Source organism: Tauraco erythrolophus, chromosome W (assembly GCF_009769465.1).
Source record: "Tauraco erythrolophus isolate bTauEry1 chromosome W, bTauEry1.pri, whole genome shotgun sequence".
NCBI lineage: Eukaryota > Metazoa > Chordata > Aves > Musophagiformes > Musophagidae > Tauraco > Tauraco erythrolophus.
In genome coordinates this window covers 19,724,721-19,747,750 of record NC_141497.1, presented here as the reverse complement: position 1 = coordinate 19,747,750, position 23,030 = coordinate 19,724,721, and the positions used below count along the sequence as shown (strand labels likewise).

General features: G+C 42.8%; 1 protein-coding gene across 1 annotated transcript in view; it reads left to right on the top strand.

Moving 5' to 3' along the window:
* Positions 1–23,030, top strand: part of LOC147526259 (transcription factor RFX3-like) — a 150,572-nt gene that overhangs the window by 97,400 nt on the left and 30,142 nt on the right. Inside the window, exons 4-6 of the mRNA XM_086630164.1 lie at positions 8,762–8,836; positions 13,685–13,866; positions 14,643–14,762. Coding sequence (XP_086486290.1) covers positions 8,762–8,836; positions 13,685–13,866; positions 14,643–14,762 — 377 coding nt within the window. The remainder of the gene's footprint in view (positions 1–8,761; positions 8,837–13,684; positions 13,867–14,642; positions 14,763–23,030) is intronic.

Genomic DNA, 23,030 nt, shown 5'->3' with positions numbered 1-23,030 from the left:
TGCCAGCAGGTGGTGTTGTGCCTTTGTGGCTACCCGCTTCACTGCTTGGACCAGGGACAACAGGCCTTTGTGACAATGGGAACCATGTTTGCTGAACCCCCATTCTACACAGATAGGGTCCGTCAGGTGGATGAGACCAAGTTGTTGAAATAATCTCAGTCCTTTTATCAGGACCTCTAATGCATCTCCATGCTGATTGGTCTAGTCCCATGATTTGCCTTTTTTGAGCAAATCATACAAGGGATGAGCAACAATGGAAAAACTGGGGATGTGTTTACGCCAGTAACTTAAAGTTCCCAGGATTTGCCGCAGCTCTTTTTTGTTGGAAGGAGTTTGTCCATGCTCTATTTTTTCTAGAGTGCCCGGAGGGACAGAAGTAGCTTCTTTAATCCACCAGACTCCTAGAAATTTAGCTTCTTGAATTCGAGTCACTAATTCTGCAATGTTTGGTACAGCTGCTGTTAGAGGCGCAGTGTTAGCATTTAATTGCCTGTAATCGATGGTGAGCTGTCGGAGAAGTCTTCTGGTTGCTGTGCAGGTTGGATAGAAGACACCTGTGGCTCATTGAAACAGGTGCTGGGAGTTACGCTGGGAAGCTGGAAGCCACGTGACCCGTGGCTGGTTAAAGGTGGGGCACTCCCTCCTTAGAGTCAGGCATTTCCTTTCTTAGTAATGGAGAGGTGTGGGCCCTTTGAGAGCAGCAATTAGAGGCTCTCTGGAAAAGGCCTTTGGAGTGAGATAAAGACCTTCTGAGTGAGATATGAGGTGATTGCAACGACCTTTGATTGCGACTCATTATGATGAGATATCTTCAGTTTGTGACAGTGAGCCTCTGTTGTCTGTTTCACTTTTTAAGCGGCCAGACAGGAGAATTGTAGGGGGAGTGAGTGTGAGTAATGATATCTTGCTCCTCTTTCACCACTCCATCAATTCCTGCCTGTGCTGAAGCTGGCAGAGGATTTTGTTTTGTATTTGTGACTCAGGATGGGGGCAGGGGAATAGGCACTTCTAACAGTTTCAGTTTTACAAAATCAAAATCAACCCACAGCTGATCTTCATTACCCCGCCCTGCAAAACTCTTTAAGGAACTATCAGGCCATTTCCATGACCTGCCATATAGCAAATCAAAGCTTAATATGTCAGTACAGGCAGCACCAATGGGCACTTCAGCACGGGTTAGATTTTATCTTCTGGAAGCCACAGTTGTTTTTGCTGTTTGACATTCTTTTATAACTCCTTCAATTTCAACAACCTTTGCTTTGTGGCGACTGGGTTTTATGTTTAGATCCTCAGCAGTTTCTTCAGTTATTACAGACGTTTTAAACTATCAGGGAGACCACGAATTAGAGGTGTTCGTTGTGCTCGATCAATGGGAGCCAACACTGAGGGTTTTCTTGTCGGGTCTCTCTCGCGCATTGCTTGTGTGCATGCCACCTTTGGCACTGAGGAAGCCAAATCAGAGAATCCCATAGTGGTAATTCTCAGCAGATTGCCTTTTTTCTGAGGATCCATACCACCTGCCCGGTATGTCACTCGTGCAGTTAAGGAATAATAATGAGCTCCGGGCATAGTGGTTAAAAACACGCCAGGACCCCAGAAACCTCCTGCCTCCTCCTCACTTAGTAAAATCTGATCTCCTCCTGTAAGGGAGACTGGCCACACGTATTCAGTTTCTGACTCATCTGAGTGTTTGGAGTATTTTTCTTGTAACTTTATCAATTCAGCAGGGGACCAGGGGACTGTTCACAGAGTAGTGTGAACCTTGTCATCATTATCAACAAAAGTTTCAGTCTTAATTAATGGTCTTAAAGGAAACGGCTGAGAGTTGGGATCGGGGGTCCCCATTATTTCTTTGTCGTCACTATCACTCCAAATGTCCCCGTCCCAAGTCTCAGGATCTGTATAATGTACTGACTTACGGACTTGTCTGACCGAAACAGAGGACTGTTTTTCCAGCAACTCTCTCTCTCTGCGCTGTGCTGCAGCAAGCAGAGTTTTAAGGTGGTCCACTTCTGATTTAAGGTTGTTCACTTCTGATTTAAAGTGGTCCACTTCAGATCTAAAGTGATCATTTTCAACTTTCATCAGTTTTAATATGGTCCAATTCAATTCTAAGATGATCATTTGCAGTTTTAAGATGATCTTTTTCAGTTACAAGTTTATCTTTCTCAATCACAAATTTACCGTTTTCAGTCACAAGTTTATCATTCTCATTCACAAGACTATAATTTTCAGTTATAAGTTTATCAACCTGGTTCCCCAGTTTTTCTTTTGCCTCCCTTTCAAAGGCTAATGATGTTTTCAATGTCTCATTCTCTGATTTTAAAGCAGTATATTCTACGTCTGCAATTCATTTGGAGGAGACAGAGAGATCTTTAGCCTCTTTATGTGCACAAGACAAACAAGCACTGCACAAATAACTCCTTTACCTTTACTTATTTTAAATCGCTGCTCAGCCTGACATTTCTCAATGCGTTCCACCACTTTCTCTTCATCCTTCCAATATTTTTGATCCCACTCGTTCCCAGCTGGAGAAGGGGCACATTTGTTTTCGCAGCAGTTTATCCATGGCTATCCTGCCGACTACGCCAATTTTACTGTCACGTCAAGAAACAATATTGTGTTGATAGAGGACAGAACGGGGGCTACCTCGAGCCTTAGCCAATTTGACCAGTCTGCCCCTTTTCCAAGCAGGGACCCTCACGGGCGGCAGCACCGGCACAAATCCCTTATAACAGGGGCTACCTCAAGCCTTTATCAATTTGACCAGTCTGCCCCTTTCCCAAGGAAGCACAGGCAGCGGCACCGGCACAAGTCCCTTATATCCTCTATGTCAATTATTGAAGTTTCCGGAAACTTAATTTATATATGACAAGTTTTATTACATATACTCATGATAGGATACAGATTCAAAGATAGCTGGTGATAGGGACTGACTGCGAAAACAGATGGAAGGGACCTCAAAGATCATCTAGTTCCAACCCCCTGCCATGGGCAGGGAAACCCTCCACTACACTAGGTTGCCCAAAGCCTCATCCAACCTGGCCTTGAACACTTCCAGGGATGGGGCATCTACAACTTCTCTGGGCAACCTGTTCCAATGCCTCACCACCCTCAAAGTGAAAAATTTCTTCCTTAGATCTAATCTAAATCTCCCCTCTTTCAGTTTAAATCCATTGCCCCTTGTCTTATCACTATATACCCTTGTAAAAAGTCCTTCTCCAGCTTTCCTGTAGGCCCCCTTCAAGTACTGGAAGGCTGCTATAAGATCACCCCGGAGCCTTCTCTTCTCCAGGCTGAACGGCCTCGACTCTCTCAGCCTGTCTTCATGGGAGAGGTGCTCCAGCCCTCGGATCATCTTCGTGGCCCTCCTCTGGACTCACTCCAGCAGCTCCATGTCCTTCTTGTGTTGGGGACTCCAGAGCTGAATGCAGTATTCCAGGTGGGGTCTCACGAGAGCCAAGTAGAGGGGCAGAATCCCCTCCCTCGACCTGCTGGCCACACTTCTTTGGATGCAGCCCAGGATATGGTTGACTTTCTGGGCTGCCAGTGCACATTGCCAGCTTCATCCTGACGACTATGCCAATTTGTTGCAGAAAGAGTGATGCACTTCACTCACAAGAGAGAAGCAGACATATTTTATTGATATAAGACAGTAGGTTAACAAAGTTCAATGGTAAATGCAGCAGTGGTTTAACAAGATTCGATGGCAAGGTGCATGTGATTATTTACTGCGTAGAGGACAGGATCAAACAAAACTGTTGGGGATGTCCTCCTGTTGAGTCATGAGGTTCAGAAAGGACTCCCCTACTTTCTAAACTCCTTCTCAGAGAGAAGCCTAGATGCGACTGGATCCAATCCTAGTCCCAGACTTGATCAACGGTTTATGTCTAAAGGATTATATATGAGCAATCAATCCTTTATATCACTTAACTAAGATTTCAAAGTTTCAGTGTGCTTATTCCTAACTCACTTACCGAGTATCTGATTTGAATTATACTCAGTGCGTATGTGTGACGGTTTGATGTAAAGGGGTTTTGGTGGCGGGAGAGGGGATTTGCTCCCTGTGACTTCCCTGGTTTTGGAACCGAGTCAGACCCGGTTCTGGCCACCAGATCAGACTCCCATCCCCCTCGGGGTTGAGCCAATCAGCGCCTCTGCGAATTGCCCTATTTAAGTTGGGACAAAGGAACCGGAAAAGGTGCTTTGCCTGGGAGTGAGGAGAGAAGGGAGGAGGGTGCTGCCCCTGCTCCCGGCCGGGCAGCTGCCTGCACTGTGCTGGCACCACCCACTGAGGATGACTGCGGCAGAGCCGCTGGGGGAACTCGGGGAGCGCCCTGCTCCCGGGGTGCCCGCTGGGCCAAGTTCACCCAGAGAGGACTAAGATCTGAGAGAAATGGCCACACAGACACCAGGTCAGTGAAGATAGAACGGGGCGAAGTGTGTCGGATCTGAGTTTCCCCTGCAACCGGTGGCAAGACGGCAGGTGGCCCCCTTGCAGCCAGGACAAACTCGGTGGAGCAGAGACCCACTCGCAGCGTGTGGAGAAGCCACGTCGGAGAAGAGATGCCTGTGCCTGAGGACGGTCATGAAGCATGGGACGCAAGACAAGGTAGAAGCGCATCTAAAGTCCGTGTGACGACCCATGCCGGAGCGAGTGGCAACAGCTCCCTAAGAATCTGAGACTGTGGTAAAAGCCCGCACTGGAGCAATCCGATGGGGAAGGATTGCATCCTGCGGGTAGGGCTCACTCTAGAGAAGTCTGTGGATTTTTCCTCGTGAGTAGGGGATTCACTGGAGCAAGGGAAAAAGGGTGTAAGGACTCCTCCTCCTTTAAGAAAGGAGCAGCAGTAACAACATGGGATGAACTGACCAGCACTCCCCCATTCCCTGTTCCCCTGTGCCACTGGGGGAGAAGGTAGAGCCGAGAAGAAAAGGAAAGGGGAGGAGGTGTTGTTTTTAAGATCTAGCTTTGTTTCTTTTTATCCTCTCAACTGGTTTTGTTTGTCCTTATTCTTTTAAGTAACTCTTAATAAATTGCTTTGCTTTAAGAAAGCCAAGTCTGTTTTGCCCGGGACCATGGTCAGTGGGTGCTCCTTCTCTGTTCTTGTCTCGACCCTCAGTCTTTTTATTATATTTTTTCTCCTTTCCACTTCACTGGGGAAGGAGTGAGAGAGCGGCTGTGTGGAGTTTAGTTGCTGGATCGGCCTAAACCACATCAATATGTTAGAAAATAGCTGCGCGCATCTCTCAGCATCTTCTCTTAACCTCGGCATTTTGCTTCCCCATAAAGCTAAGTCGCTCAGGTTCCAGGGTTGGTTAGTAAATACATGCAACACAGAGGGAGTATAGCAGGGTATAGAGGCCAACTCTGTTAAATTATTCACAACTGCTGCAGCTAAAGTTACTCCTCAAGGTTTTCATGCTCCTTTTTGACCAGCCTCTTTATGGTGGTCATATGCCCAATTATCCCATACATATCAATAATCCATTTGCTCTGGAAATCTGTCTTCCAGATGGTGTCGCATAAAGGTCAATTTCCATTGGTCAAAAGTCCCTGGTGGTGGCCACCATCTTGAGGGTTTGTCTCCTTTTGTCAGAAACAGGCAATCTTGTACCATATTTTTTTCCTCAATTTTACAATATCTTGGCCAAGGTCATTCCCTTTTCTATTTATTTCGAGTTTATTTCCCATTGTCAGAGAACTAAGAGGGACTCGAACTTCCTTCTATGTGCGTCTTATGCTGATTAGGCTGCACATCAACTCCTTGTATGCTTTACACTGATCAGGCCACGCACCACTAAAAGTTGCAGCAAAAACTTCTCTATTTTCTCTAAGTCTGCTTAGGGAATTTTAACACTCACCCTTCGATGCCTCCTGCTCCGAAGGTCCCAGGTGAACTCACTCGATGCCGGCAGTTGGATGTTTGGAGACAAGAGAATCTGAAGATGATGGCCTAGAGTCCCATCTGGGGTGCCAAACTGTTAGAGAAAATTCTTTGTCCTAGATTTCCCGCAGCAGAATCTCAGGCACCAGATTCTAAGAAAGAAAATAATTTAATAATTGAGAGGTACAGCAAAAGGGACAACTTGAGTTGAGTGCCTCCGGAGAAGGACCCCGAACACAGAAATCCCTGGGCAATTATACCCTTGCAATCTAAGTTCACCTCCCCTCACACGACAGGTCAGTCCAATAGTAATATTTGGGTCTGGGATCTTCCTGTTTCTCATTGGATCCTTTTCCTGCCTTCAGGCAGGCCGTTCCTTTTCTTATCTGATGGTTGCAGCTTCTGCTGATGGTTGTGGCTACCTTATCTTTCTGGTTTGCACCAGTTTTGCGGCCTTCCTTTGTGTAGCTGAGTAAAAGATCAACATGAGTTCAGTATATCCTGGTGAAAGTTCCCAGCTCATGGCCTAAGGCCTCAGCGAGTCTTGCTGCTAATGCTAAGCAATGGATTCCATTTGAGCTAGAAAATGACTACTGTAACACAAAGTATTGTCAAACATGTCGTGGGTTAGGCCGCTCCAGCAACCAAACCACCCCCCACCCCCCCGAGTCATTCACTCACCCTCCCCCAGCCCCAGAGATGAGGGAGAGAATTAAAGGATAAACGGGAAACCTGTGGGTTGAGATAAGAACAATTTAATGCAGATGATTTAATACAGTGTAGGTGCTCACCACCCCCTCTTATCCGCAGCCTGTCTCGTCCCGAAGCTGCAATCCTGGACGAACGCGAGGCCCCGAAATAGAGAGGGAGAGAGAGAGAGAGAGAGAGAGAGAGTACTCCGAGAGTGGGAGTACTGGAAGAGAGAGAAAAAAAAAAGGCAATAGAGCAAAAGCGCAGCAAGCGCGAAAGAACAGAAGTGGCGAAAGAGCCAAAGCGCAAAAGCCCTTCTGTCCGGCTGCCCCTCACTTTTATACTGGGCATGACGCTGCATGATACGGAATGCTAATTGGCCAGTTTGGCCCTCAATCTTAAATTCCACCACAAATCACAAGGGGAATCGTGTCCCCCTTGTCCCAGCTATGCTCCCCCCTTATCCCGCCGTGCTTCTGCACTCGGGCCAGGACATGGCACACTGAAAAGTCCTTGGCCAACTACAAACATCAGCTTGCTATCAACATTCTTCTCAGAGCGAGCCTCTGAGTAAAACCAAAACACGGAGCTCTTCTGGCTGCTAAAAAGAAGAGCTAACTTTTAGCCCAGCTAAAACCAGGACAAAACAGTAGGGTAAGATTCAGAATTATGATTCAAATTATGTATAATGTTATAATATCGTGTTAAGATAGGAGAGTCTGTGGTTGCAGTATATCGTAAGTTGATTTTAGTTTGATGAAATCTTAACCTTTTAATTTTTAGCATATTGTATCCTTTTAAATTTGACCTTTTCTGTCTGATTGGCTTGACCTAATAGTATTTTCCACTGAAGCAAAAAAAAATTCTAGATTTAGACATTATTTTTGAAATATTGAAATATATTTTCTTACATACTAATCAGATACTTCTATGCTTTTATAAAAAGGCTTATATTTCTAACATCAGACAGTTGTAAGAAGACTTCCTTTTTCATTGAGAATTACTACAGTAAAAATACTATTTGATTAGCTTATAAAAAGGGGAAAGCAAATTATATTTATGCGCTAATTGAGATATAATCTGAAATATTTTCCAGTTTTGTGCTGTGTATTGAGTGAACTGATTTTAGTAGTATAATTTCCCGGTATAAACTCTTTGGATAATACTGTAATAATTAAAGAAGGAGGATAGGGAAGACTTATTTTTAAAATGTTTACAGGGAGAATAAGTGAGTTTAAATGTACGGATGATTTTCCATTGCTTTTGTGTTTTTTCCATTTAATGTGGCTAATTATGTGCCTTCTTTTACTGTACATCTCATTGTCTCTATCACTTTCAATGTTTTTGCTATTCTAGCTCTGCAGCTAAACTACAGCTAGATTGCAATTTTGTTTTTAATGCTGTAATTATAGAATTAATCAAAATATGTATTAATATGGGGGGAAGAATGGGAATGGGTATGGTTGTCTACACATTTGCATTAGGAGTAATGCTACTGTATAATTAGTGGCATATAATACTTTTTCTTTTAAAAGTATTATTCTGAACCCATCTGATTTTTTTCTTTTTTTAAAGATGGATCTTGCTGTCTGTGCAAATCTCAAATTGTCATTTACTTTGAGAGCTCTGGATATTCAAAGAATGCTCTGACAGGCTGTAGGGGTGATATCCTGTTCAATGAAACTAACGGCAGAAAACCTACTGAATGATTGAGATTTTACTTGATAGTTGCAGAGAGCAGAAAGTTTTTTTCTAATTCACATTCAAAGTGTGCACAGGTCTTTCTCAAATACTTGGAGGAAGAAATGTTGAGACCTTTCTTAGGATTTTATTCTGGGATTTTTTCTCTTTTATTGAAAACATTGATGTTCAGTAATTTTTACTGTTTGCAATGTAGCTTACTGGTAAATCCGCTTCTCTTATTTCAGGAGCAGGGAGGAAGGTAAATTGGACTTTGAAAGTGGGATCCTGCAGTATAAATGCAAGCAAAATGCCTCCCTGACTTCACTGGGGAGGTTTGCCTTCATGGGGACTTCAGAATGAGGCCTTTAAGTAGAAAATATCCCTTAGCCGTGGCTGAACTACATATTTCTGTTGAACTTAAGGCAATCTATCGGAATTTTTCTGATCAGCCTTTTTTACTGTCTTGTCTTGAGTCATTTTTTAATGACATCTCTTATCAGATTGAAATGGCAATTGAGACACTGCAAAAGTCTGATGGTCTTTCTACTCACAGAAGCTCTCTTCTCAACAGCCATGTAAGTTGTCTCTTCTTTCATGAAAGCTAATCTATTGCTTGTTCTGCATGCTTACCCTGCCTCTAAATGTTTGTTTTAATTTATTGCTACTTTTTGATTTTAGTCTTTCCATTTTAGTTGCTTGTAATCTACACCTGTCACTATATTTTGTCAGGTTAAGTGTTATTACATATTGTAGAGTATATTTCTTTTCTAGGTTCTGTGTTGCGTTAACATAGCTTAATGTATTTGCCTGTTCTGCAGGTCCTAATGTAAATGTAAAACTAACAATCAAATAATTCATAAGTAGTCTGAGTTTGACATTTTAAAATAACTTTCTACAATTTGTGTACTTGATACAATAATTTAAGAGCAGGTGAAGGGGGAAAGAAGCAGCACATGCTTTGAAAAAAAATATTCTTTAGATTTCTTTCTAATTATTTCTATTATTCTGAATAAGTTTATTATAAGAATTCTGAAGATCCATTTGATGAGATACAAAAATTTGAAACAATCTGTTAGTCTCTAATATGTTTTATTCTTCTATCTCTTGCTTTATTCTGTCTTTGCAAATCCTGTAGTTAAGAATTTTCCATAAGAGAAAGCTGAAGATGCTTGCATAAAAAGATGGTTGCAAATATATTGATAAAGCCATTAAATATAACTTTTAGGTAAAGGAGAAAGACTCAAAGTTTGATCTTCAATTTGTTTTTAAACAGTGCTAGTCTGTCTTGAAATGTTATGTAAAGAACATGTTTTTTTCTTCAGTTGGTATAAATAGTTTTCTATTTTTAATGCTGCTAAATTTCTACACATACTGCATTCTTTTTGCTTCTCAACCTTGTTAATCAACATAAACTTACATATTTTTTCAGATTATTGTATTCCTTTACCAGGGAAATGTTGATACTGATTCTGATATAAATCTATGGGTATACTGGGTAGAGTCTATACACTTATTTTGATTTGTTGACAGACCCCTCCCTCTAAGAATGTGATAATATGGAGATAAAAACCAAAATTGTTTTGTCGAAGTTTATCATCATGGTAGAAAAAGACAGCAGGAGCCAGTACAATTTCTTGGAAGACAATTTACTTTTCTTAGAAAAAAATAAAATAGGGTGAGGGAAATAGAATTCTGTAAAATGTGAAGAAGGACTTTTAGATCATTTTGGATGTTTTTAAAATATTTGTTTCAATGTTAAGACAACCTGGAAATATGCTATAATTATTTTAATATCATAACGCAAATAACATGGGGAATAAACAAGATGAGTTAGAGATGTGCGCAGACCTGCGGGGCTATGATCTTATTGGCATCATGGAGACATGGTGGGATGAATCCTATGACTAGAGTGTTGGAATGGAAGATTACAGACTCTTTAGGAAGGACAGGCAGGGGAGACAAGGAGGAGGTGTCACCCTCTATGTCAAAGACCAGCTGGAGTGCATGGAGCTCCACCTGGGGATGGATGTGGAGCCCACTGAGAGCTTATGGGTCAGGATTAAAGGGAGGGCAGGGACAGGTGACATAGTAGTGGGGGTCTGCTACAGGCCACCTGACCAGGAAGACCAAGTGGATGAGGCCCTCTGTAGACAGATAGGAGCAGCCTCACATTCATGAGCCTGATCCTCATGGGGGACTTCAACCACCCCGACACTTGTTGGAGGGACAACACAGCAGGGCAGAAGCAATCCAGGAGGTTCCTGGAATGAATGGATGATAACTTTCTTTTCCAAGTGATAGAGGAACCAATGAGAGGTGCTATGCTGGACCTCATTCTCACCAACAAGGAGGGGCTGGTGGGGAATGTGAAGCTCAAGGGCAGCCTTGGCTCCAGTGACCATGAAATGGTGGAGTTCAAGAGGAGGGCGTACAGCAAGCTCATTACCCTGGATTTCAGGAGAGTAGACTTTCGCCTCTTCAGGGATCTGCTTGGTAGAGTACAATGGGATAAAACCCTGGAGGGAAGAGAGGCCCAAGTAATCTGACTAGTATTCCAGGATCACCTCCTCCAAGTTCAGCAGCGGTGCATCCCAACAAAGAGGAAGCTGGGCAAAAACACTGGGAGATCTGCACGGATGAACAAGGAGCTCCTGGACCAATTCAAACACAAAAAGGAAGCCTACAGAGGATGGATGAGTAGCCTGGGAGGAATACAGAGAAATTGTCCAAGCAGCCAGGGATCAGGTTAGGAAAGCTGAAGCCCTGATAGAATTAAATCTGGCCAGGGACATCAAGGGCAACAAGAAAAGCTTCTATAGGTATGTCGGTGATGAAAGGAGGACTAGGGAAAATATGGGCCTAGGCTTTATTTCAGAATTATAAATGCTCAGAATAAAATACATTTGTGAATTTTAAGACTTTTTTAATAATGCATTTATATCTACAATTTGATATAAGGATGATGAACTGCACTTTTTTTTATTTTAAGTGCAACATTATCTGCATCCATCTTGTAACCAGTTAGATCTTGTTTCTCCTGCATCTTTACATAGAGCTCTTGTTTAGTGTCGTGGGTTAGGCCGCTCCGGCAACCAAACCCTACACAGTCACTCACTCACCCTCCCCCAGCCCCAGAGATGAGGGAGAGAATTAAATGATAAACGGGAAACCTGTGGGTTGAGATAAGAACAATTTAATACAGATGATTTAATACAGTGTAGGTGCTCACCACCCCCTCGTATGCAAAGCCCGTCTCGTCCCGAAGCTGCAATCCCGGACGAACGTGAGGCCCCGAAATAGAGAGGGGCAGAGAGAGATAGTACTCCAAGAGTGGGAGTACTGGAAGAGAGAGAAAAAAAAAGGCAATAGAGCAAAAGCGCAGCAAGCGCAGAAGTGGCGAAAGAGCCAAAGCGCAAAAGCCCTTCTGTCCGGCTGCCCCTCACTTTTATACTGGGCATGACACTGCATGATACGGAATACTAATTGGCCAGTTTGGCCCTCAATCTTAAGTTCCACCACAAATCACAAGGGGAATTGTGGCCCCCTTGTCCCAGCTATGCTCCTCCCTTATCCCGCCGTGCTTCTGCACTCGGGCCAGGACATGGCACACTGAAAAGTCCTTGGAGTCTCACGTCCAACCACAAACATCAGCTTGCTATCAACATTCTTCTCAGAGCGAGCCTCTGAGTAAAACCAAAACACGGAGCTCTTCTAGCTGCTAAAAAGAAGAGCTGACTCTGTCCCAGCTAAAACCAGGACATTTAGAAATCTAAGCATGATAGTTCTGGTGATGATTTCTGTAAGAAAGTAAACATGAAGATGGTCTTTGAAAGATCTGGAATAAATGTTTTCCTATTTTTTTTCATTTTTCATGCATTGTGCTTGGCAAATTGCTCACAACTTTCTTAGAACTGTATGTCTAATATATTCATTATAATCTAAATTTTACTAGTAGTTCTGCAATAAAGAAGAGTCAGATTAGAAACATATTTCATGAGTAATAGGTATTAAAATATTGATATTCATGTTCTTTAAATTAGAATTTATATTGAACATTAGTAAAATAGAATTTGTTCAGTGATCTATTAGTAAATAACCATGCAGAGTAGTGTATTAAATGTCACATAAGCTTTGTATATCTTTTAATGTACATTAAACACATATCTTGGTCATATTAATTGCTTTGGTGGACTAAATTGAAGTGGATTATGCAACTGTGTGAAGCTCCAGTGTATTGGAATAAAATTTTGTTCCAAATGCCAAAAAAAAATCCATGGCTTGGGGATTTATTGGAAGCTCAAACTAAGCCCAGAGTTTTGGTAAGATTTGTGAACCTGGAAAATTTAGATGTTCATTCTGATTCGTTTTGGTATAATTACTTTCTTAAGTAATTAAGTAGTAAATGCAAGCCGAAAACAAAATTTGGGAATTATTCAAGTTGAAATTAAAGGGAAATTCCAAGGATATGAAACCATGGGGGGAGGGGGGGGGTAAGCTAGTTAAAATTTTAGCATCTCCCCAAAACTGAAACCACAGAATTTATATATGACCACTATAAAAACATTTCCATTTTATTCTATTGTTCTCCTATACTGTTAAATGTCATTGAAGTGATCATTTTACTTGGATTTTGTGTGTATGTTAGTTACTATTCATTCTATACAAAGGTACAATGATGTATTAGAAACTGTTTGCCTACATGCTTCCAAAATGGCTCCCCAAAATTCTACATTAAATTACACAGAAAAAAAAAAAAAAAGGATACTAATTCTGTTTCTCTTTGAAGTCAAAGGCAAACAGGCTACAACAGAAAGGGATTGGGCTCATAATATTTTATAGATGTACCAGTTATTTTTCATGTCATCTAGATTGCTTGTTACCTTATATTTGATAGTTTCTTCTTTGTATTTGGAAGAAAATAAATCCTATTCAGTTAAATGAAGTACTGGGGTTTTTTTAATTTGTATTTTTTTTTAGTTTCAGGTAAAGAGAAATAATATAACATTCCAGAATTAAAAATGTATTAACTTACTCCTTTTAGTTTTTTCCTGCAATTAATATAAATTAGATCAATTATTTCCTTGGAGTTCCAACAATTTGTCTCCAAAACACAAATAACTTCATAAAATGTTAATGTATGGTGCTGAATCTGAAATATTTTTAGAAGTGGAGCTGTCTGAGATCATAAGTGCAATGAGTTTTGTTACTTCCTTGTAATTTTAAAAGATACTACAGCATCATGGCATATCTAGCATTGAAAGAGATTTAAAGAGATTATATTTGCTTGAAGAACAAAGTCACTGTATTGAACAGACCTAAAGAGTGGTCTAAAAAATATCAGAGGTCTGTGTTATAAAATTAATTTTTTTTTAATCAGAGTAATACTGAATGTACATATGTTCACCCTTTCATATTTGATATAGCTCCAATGGCTTTTAGACAACTATGAAACCGCAGAAGGAGTGAGTCTCCCCAGAAGTACCCTTTACAACCATTACTTACGTCATTGTCAGGAGCACAAGTTAGATCCAGTCAATGCTGCCTCCTTTGGAAAACTCATACGGTCAATCTTCATGGGATTACGGACCAGAAGACTGGGAACCAGGTTTGCATTAATGAAATATTAAAGTATTATAGAAAATATCAATAATAATTGTGAACATGAAGCTTGTATGTTAAAAACAAGCAAGCAAACAAGCAAAAAATATTTTAAACCTTACTGTTAAGGGAGTTGCCAAATCCAGTGGACTTCAGGACCCAGGAGACTCCCGGTCTGCTATAGCCAGATTCTGTGTACTCTTAAGACCCAGATATCTTCCATCTCAGTCCAATGGATGCAGCTACTGCTGTTCCCATTTGCAGGTTCAGCTAGTAGTGAGACTGAACATGTGTTCCAAAGATGCAGATAAACACACACATGACACTAACACAGCTAAGTACACAAACTAACAGAGAGCAATGCCTTTACCAGCACCCACATAGACACTGATAGCACTCACATAAACATGAATGCAGATAGCCCAATTCTGTTCTTCCTCTCCAACTGATCAGGACTGAAGTTGACTAGTGAAACACACAAACCCTCATTCACTCACAAGCATACTCCATTTATGGAATTGTTTTATTCACCATGACTGCATAAGTCATTTATTTGGTTTTTACTTTCTTTATTCTATTTAAATGAAGTCCAATGGTAAAGTGCTGGATAATATAGTTTAAGTGAACTGATTTCCAGAAGCTAGTGGAGTTATATCAGTTTTATACTAGAGTGAGAGGAAAGTCAAGTCTGACTTTTATGTACTGCTTTCCAGTCAAGGCAATTTGTGAAGTGAGTATGATGTATATGCATAAAACTAATGTTATTTTTGTTCTTTCATAAAGGGGGAACTCCAAATACCATTATTATGGGATTCGTGTCAAACCAGATTCTCCCCTTAATCGGCTACAAGAGGACATGCAATATATGGCTATGAGACAGCAACCCATGCAGCAGAAACAGAGGTACAGTGTTAAATTAAACTACTTTTTCATATTTCCAGTTCTTGAAGACTTATCTGTCCTCATTTATGTGTCAAAGTTGAACCTCTAATGGAAATTGTTTAACTTCTCTTGTGAAAAATAAAGATTTGTCATATCTGTAGTTGATATCACTGGAGTCTGATATCAGTAGACATGAAAGAGCACATACCTTAAAACTCATACATTTTTAAAAAGTGATAATAAAAGTAAAATATGATGCAATTCTTCTGAATAGACACTTCTTGGAGATCTTGGGTTATTTTTCCACAAGCTGGAAAAAAATGTAATAGGAGCTTTGAATTTCACATTCTGTTGTTCATTTTCATTACTTTAAGCAGCACGTATATAAAATGATAGAAGAGCTTGTGATTAGGTTCAGCTTTGTGTTGATTTCCTCCTTCTGGCAAGAACTGATGTATCAAAACCCTGAACTTGAGGAGAGAAGAGTTGGGCCTCTTCTGGGCTCTGCTTGGAATAATCCCATGGGAGACAGTTCTACAGGGCAAAGGGGTCCAGGAGAGCAGGTCGATTTTTCAAGGATCACCTCCTCAAAGCTAATGAATGGTCCATCTCGACATGCAGGAAGTCAAGCAAAGGTGGCAGGAGGCCTGCATCGATGAACAAGGAGCTCCTGGCAAAGCTCGAATATAAAAAGAAAGTATACAAGAGATGGAAGCAGGGTCAGGGAACCCAGGAGGAATATAGAGACAGTCTGAGCTTGCAGAGATGGTGTTAGGAAAGCCAAAGCCCACTTATGAAGGACAAGAAGATGATTGGGAGTTGTCAGCATGGACTTACGAAGGGGAAATCATGCTTGACCAACCCAATAGTCTTCTACAATGAGGTGACTGGCTCAGTGGATGAGGGGAGAGCAATGGATATTGTCTATATTGACTTTAGCAAGGCTTTCAACACTGTCTTCCCGTCAGGGAGCAGCCAGGGTTGACTTCTTCCTAAGGGATGGGGAGTTGGGAGTCAAGCACCATATGGCAGGAGCCTCACCAGTGTGGGCCCAGTCCCCCAGTATCCAAGTGAAGTGAGCAGGGCAGACCTGGAGATGGTAGTCAGATTCAACCAAGAGTCCAGGTCATCAGACAAATTTGTGGTGATGAGGCAGGTCCAAGGTCAAGCCAGGAAGTCAGTCCACAAATCACTCAGGTCTGGTGAGGATACTTGGAGTCGGACACAGTCCATTGATCACTGGGCAGGTCCCTAGTGGCAAGGCAGGTCCAAGGTCAAGCCAGAAAGCCAATCTATGGGTTGGGATCCAGATCAATGGGATCCATAGCCAGCCACAGACATGGCTGTGGCTGAGCTAGAGATCATTACTCCTACAACATAGGGATCTTATCAATGCGTATGATGGGAGGGAGTAAAAGACTGAGCCAGACTTATCAGCAGTGCTCAGTCACAGGACAATGGGAAATGGGCATAAATCAAAAAACAGGAAATGTCATTTGATTGGAAGACACTTCTGGAGATTGTCTAGTCCAACCCCTCCAGCTCAAAGCAGTATCAGCTAGAGCAGGTTGCCCAAGACCGTGTACAGTTGAATTTTGAATATCTCTAAAGATGGAGACTCCACAACCTTTCTGGGCAAACTGTTTCAGTGTTCAACCACCCCTAGAGTAAAAAAAAAGCATTTTCTTATGTTTAAGCGGGATTTCCTGTATTTCAATTTGTGCCCATTGTCTTTTGTCCTTTCACTGGATACTAATAAAAATAGTGTGGATCTGCTTTATTTATTCCATCCCAACAGTATCTATATAAAGAAGTTTTGAAGATCTTTGTTCATCCCTTAAATCAGTTCATGTGTGCAAATATTTCAGTAAAATAAATTTTCAAATCCCAGGCATTCTAAATAGATGAAATGCAGAGAGCAGGGAGCTAGACTGACTGCGCGATATTTACAAGATGAAAAACTTATTACTGTCTCTTTTCTGTGCAAAATTAGATATGCTAATATACTTTTCAGAAGAGGTGTTTATCCAACAGAAAAATTAGAAATTTTCATTGAAAAAAATTGAGAAATCATGAACCAATTGTTATCTATGCAAGGTTTTGTGTAAAAACTGCCAAAATTGAAGTTTTTTACTTAAAAAAAGTAAATATTTACTTTTACTTTTCATTTCTGTTGATATCCTTATTTTGCAGTTTTTAGGATACAATTTGGTCAGATTTTCCCCTGAAATGTGTATGGGGGGAAAGCTTGAAAATATCCATATATTTTGTTTATTTTAATGCAAAACAAGATTCTCATGTATGTACTAGACCTCAGAAGTTAGGGTTTGGGAGGTGGGGAGGATGAAAGAGCCATATGTAAGAAAAACAAACAAAATCATGCATTAAGCTGCATTGCATTTTTTTAAACACTGTGTATTTCTGAACTAAGATGTCTGCCACAGTTATGAAGCATGCTTAGTATATATTTGAGAAGTTCGGTATATATCTGTATATTTGTATAAAATTTATATTACAGTATTCAGAACTCTAGCATGTTTTAACATGAGATAAAGGACTTAATACTATAGTTTGAATCAATAGGAGTAATCTTTATTATTTTCCAGTTTTATTAATGTTTCTAATTTTATTTAAAAACTAAAAGAAAGTTTTAACATCTGTGCAATAATTCTCTTATAAGAAGACATTCAGAACAAAGAGAATTTAAGAATCACAAATGTTTCCTTTTCCCTTCTGATTACTCAAATTGGGAAATGCTATTTATCTTTTGTCCTTTAGAATCAGATGTCAACTGTGTTAGCTTTTTCTGTTCAGTTGTATCAATTTTACCTACACCCCCCCATAGTTAGACACTTCTAGTTCTTGACTTCTTGACAAACAGTGTAGACTGAATTTATGCTACAGATCACTTTTCTTCATTCTTTCTTAATTTGAAAGGTCATGTAGCTTTCCTACTTGCGTCACATTGTATTGGGTATATGTAGCAAGGTTTTGGTAGTGGGTAAGGAGCTGCCCTGTGCCAGACACAGCTGGTTCTAGCTGGTTTGACAATGAACCCAATGCAGACCAAAGCTGAGCCAATCAATGAAGTTGGTGGTGCCTCTGTGAAAACATACTTAAGACAGGGGAAAACCCACCAGACATGCAGAGGAAGAGGGGGGAAAAAAGAGTGAGAAACAGCAGTATGAACATCAATGTCAGAGAAGAAGGAGGAGGAGGAGGTGCTCCATAGTGCCAGAACCGGTATTCACATAGCAGCTTGTGGAACAGACCACACTGGAGCAGTTGGATATTTCATAAAGGAACTGCAGCCTGTGGAGAACCCATGCTGGAGCAGAGGAGAAGTGTGAGAAGGAAGGAGTGGCAGATACTGTTATGTACTGACCATAACACCCTCCCACCCGCTCCCTTGAGCTGCTCACTGCCTTACTGAAGGGACTGCATGTAACCTGTGGCAATAACAAGGAGGGGAGAAGAGGAGTCTGGAATGAAGGTGTGAAGCTGAGCCTGGGAAAGGAGGGAGGGTGTTTTCATATTTATCTTTTTGTTTCATGCTACCTAAACTAGTAATTACATTTTTATTTTAATTGGCAATAAATTAACTTAATTTTACCCAAGTTGAGTCTGTTTTGCCCACAATGGTAATTGATAAGCAATCTCCTGTCATTATCATGACCCACGAGCTTTCTTGCTCCTGCTCTTCCTACTTTCTCCCCCTGACCCACTGGGTCAGGGGGATGTGAGTGCCTGAGTGGGAGTTTCTCTGTTAGTCAAGGCTAACCCACCACAAACATGAACGTATCCAAAGACCTACTAGAGGTACGCTTGCGTTTGGTGTTTGACATGGGCCCGAATTCAGGATCTGAGATTTCAGGCATGAAGTTCATTTGAGTGATAACAATCATTGAGCTAATTCAAAGGTGGTGCTGCTAGTTGCTGAATCCCAGTTGTGATCGACATGAACTATGGGAGTGCTACTTCTCTGTTCCAATAAAAATAAAAAATAGTAAAAAAAAATTAAAAAGATAGTAAACTACAGATGACTTGCTAACAGTCCCATCTTCCAGCTGAGACAGTAGCTTTGACACAACAGACACAGATCAAGACATTTAAAGCACCTATGTACTGGAACAGAAGAAGAGAAATGCACAGGTAGGGACTATATAGGTAATAGTCCTGCCTTTCAACTGGAGCTGCTGTATGGCTCTGGAGGTCATCCGATCCAACCCTCCCCCTGCTCAAGCAGGATCACCTAGAGTTGGTTGACCAGGACCGTGTCCAGATGGCTTTTAAATATCTCCAAGGAGGCAAACTTCACCACCTCCCTGGGAAACTTGCTCCAGTGCTCAGTCACCCTCACAGTGAAAAAGTGTTTCCTGATGTTCAGAGGCAACCTGTTGTGGTTTAGTACAGCTGGCAGCTAAGCTACCATGCCATTGCTCACTCACTCCTCCCCCTTGGTGAGATGGGGAAGAAAAAATCAGAAGAAAAAAAGGGTAAAACTTGTGGGTTGAGATAAGGACGGTTTAATAGGACAGTACAAAAAAAAAAGAGAAGGGATAATAACCACATGTCCTGGTTTTAGCTGGGACAGAGTCAGCTCTTCTTTTTAGCAGCTAGAAGAGCTCCGTGTTTGGGTTTTACTCAGAGGCTCGCTCTGAGAAGAATGTTGATAGCAAGCTGATGTTTGTGGTTGGAAGTGAAACTCCAAGGACTTTTCAGTGTGCCATGTTCTGGCCGGCGTGCAGAAGCACGGCGGGATAAGGGGGGAGCATAGCTGGGACAAGGGGGCCATGATTCCCCTTGTGATTTGTGGTGGAACTTAAGACTGAGGGCCAAACTGGCCAATTAGTATTCCATATCATGCAGCGTCATGCCCAGTATAAAAGTGAGGGTCAGCTGAAAAGAAGGGCTTTTTGCGCTTTTGCTCTTTCGCCGCTTCTGTTCTTTTGCACTTCTGCACTTTTGCTCTATTGCCTTTTTTTTTTCTCTCTCATCCAGTACTCCCACTCTCGGAGTACTATCTCTCTCTCCCTCTCTCTATTTCGGGGCCTCGCGTTCATCTGGGATTGCAACTTCGGGATGAGACGGGCTTCGGATAAGAGGGGGTGGTGAGCATCTACACTATGTAGTACTTATCTGCATTAAATTGTTCTTATCTCAACCCACAGGTTTCCCGTTTATCCTTTAATTCTCTCTCTCATCCCTGGGGCTGGGGGAGGGTGAGTGAGCAACTGTGTAGGGTTTGATTGCCGGAGTGGCCTAAGCCATGACACCACAATAATACTAATAAAAGAACAATACAAAACAAGTAGTACAATTGCTCACCATCCAGAACCTGGAACCCAGCCCACTCCCGATCTGCGATGCCCCTCCCACATCTCGCTCCCCCAATATATATTCTGAGCATGATGTCATATGGTATCAAATATCCCCCTGGCTGGTTTGGGTCAGCTGCCCTAGCTGTGTCCCCTCACAGCTTCCTGTGAAAAGTTAACTTTATCTCAGCCAATCCCCAGACAACCTCCTATGTTTCAGCTTGTGTCTATTGCCTTTTCTGCTTTCACTGAAAAGATCCTGGCTCCATCTTCTTTGCACCTTCCCTTCAAGTATTCATATACATTCATGAGATTCCCCCAGAGCCTTCTCCAGGCTAAACAGTCCCAGATCCCTCAGCCTTTCCTCACATGTGAGATGCTTCAGTCCCTTAATCATCTTTGTTGCCCTTTGCTGAACTCTCTCCAGTATGTCCATGTCTCTCTTGTACTGGAGAGCCCAGAACTGGACACAATACATCAGGTGTGGCCTCACCAGTGATGAGTAGAGGGGAAGGATCATGTCTCTCCACCTGTTGGCAATGCTTTGCCTAATGCAGCCAAGGATACCATTGGCCACCTTTGCAGCAAAGGCACGTTACTGGCTCATGTTCAACTTGCTGTCTGCAAGGATCTCCAGGTCCTTTTCTGGAAGCAGCACAACCCTCTGGAGTATCAGGTACTGCTCCTAGTTTTGGTGCTGTCTGCAAAGTTGCTGACGGTACACTCTGCCTCATCATCCAGATCATTAATGAAGATGCTAAACAGGACTGGACCCAATGTTGACCCCTGGGGTACGCTGCTAGTCACTAGACATTTTGCCACTGATCACCACAGTCTGGGCCTGGCCATTGTGATGAGTTGACCTTGGCTGACTGCCAAGTGCCCACCAAGCTGCTCAGCAGGACAGGGGGAGAAAAATACAACAAAATGCTCATGGATCAAGATAAGGACAAGGAGATCACTCAGCAATTACCATCACAGGCAAAACAGACTTGACTTGAGGAAATTAATTTAATTTATTGCCAATTAAGCAGAGCTGGATAATGAAAAATAAGAACAAATCTAAAAAAAATACCTTCCTCCCAACCCTCACTTCTTCCCAGGCTCAACTTCACTTTCAACCCTTCTACCTCCTCCCCCTGAGTGATGCAGGGGGACGAGGAATAGGGTTTTTGGTCAATTCATTATGCATTATCTCTTCCCCTCCTTCCTCCTCATGTTCTTCCCCAGCTCCAGCGTGGGGTCTCACCCATGGGAGACAGTCCTTCATGAACTGCTCCAACATGGGTCCTTTCTATGGGGTGCAGTCCTTCAGAAACAGACCGTTCCAGCATGGGTCCTCCACAAGGTCACAGATCCTGCCAGAAAACCTACTCCTATGTCATCTCTTCTCCACAGGCTGCAGTTCCTGCCAGGAGCCTGCTCCAGCGTGGGCTCTCTGCGGGCTGCAACTTCCTTCAGGGCTTATCCATCTGCTCTGGTGTGGGTTCCTCACGGGCTGCAGTGTGGATATCTGCTCCACCATGGATCTCCATGGGCTGCAGAGTGACAATGTGCTTCACCATGGTCTTCACCATGGGGTGGAGGGAAATCTCTGCTCCGACACCTGGCACACCTCCTCTCCCTCCTTCTTCACTGACCTTGGTGTCTGCATAGTTGTTTCTCTCACATATTCTAACTCCTCTCTCCAAGCTTCTGTTGTGCAGCATTCCCTTTCTTAAATATATTATCACAGAGGTGCTACCAATGTCACTGATTGTCTTGGCTTTGGCCAGCAACAGGTCCATCTTGGAGCCGGCTGGAACTGGCTGTCTGACATGGGGGTAGCTTCTGATGTCATAGAATCATAGAATCATAGAATGGTTAGGGCTGGAAGGGACCTTCAAAGGTCATCTAGTCCAACCCCCCTGCAAGGAACAGGGATATCTCCAACTAGATCAGGTTGCTCAGGGCCTCATCCAACCTGGCCTTGAACGTCTCCAGGGATGGAGCATCCACCACCTCTCTGGGCAACCTGTTCCAGTGTTCTACAACTCTCATGGTAAAAAATTTTTTCCTAATATCCAATCTGAATCTACCTCCCTCTATTTTAAAACCATTACCCCTTGTCCTATCACAACAGGCCCTCCTGAACAGCCTCTCCCCATCTTTCTTGTAGGCCCCCTTGAGGTACTGGAAGACCGCTATAAGGTCACCCCGGAGCCTCCTCTTCTCCAGGCTGAACAGCCCCAACTCTTTCAGCCTGTCCTCATAGGAAAGGTGCTCCAGCCCTCTTATCATCTTCGTGGCCCTCCTCTGGACCCTCTCCAACTGGTCCATGTCCTTCTTATGTTGGGGGCTCCAGAACTGGACGCAATACTCCAGGTGAGGTCTCACGAGGGCAGAGTAGAGGGGGAGAATCACCTCCCTCGACCTGCTGGCCACGCTCCTCTTGATGCAGCCCAGGATGTGGTTGGCCTTCTGGGCCGCAAGAGCACATTGCCGGCTCATATTGAGCTTCTCGTCCACCAGTACTCCCAAGTCCTTCTCCTCAGGGCTGCTCTCGATCCATTCTCCGCCCAGTCTGTATTTGTGCCTGGGATTGCCATGACCCAGATGTAGGACCTTGCACTTGGCCTGGTTGAACTTCATGAGGTTGGCACGGGCCCACCTCTCCAGCCTGTCGAGGTCCCTCTGGATGGCATCCCTCCCTTCCAGCGTGTCGACGGCACCACACAGCTTGGTGTCATTGGCGAACTTGCTGAGGGTGCACTCCATGCCACTGTCCACGTCACCGACAAAGATGTTGAAGAGGGCCGGGCCCAACACAGACCCCTGAGGGATGCCACTCGTGACCGGTCTCCACTTGGACATCGAGCCGTTGACCACCACTCTCTGAGTGCGGCCATTGAGCCAACTCCTTATCCACCGAGTGGTCCATCCATCAAACCCATGCCTCTCTAGTTTAGAGAGAAGAATGTCGTGGGGGACA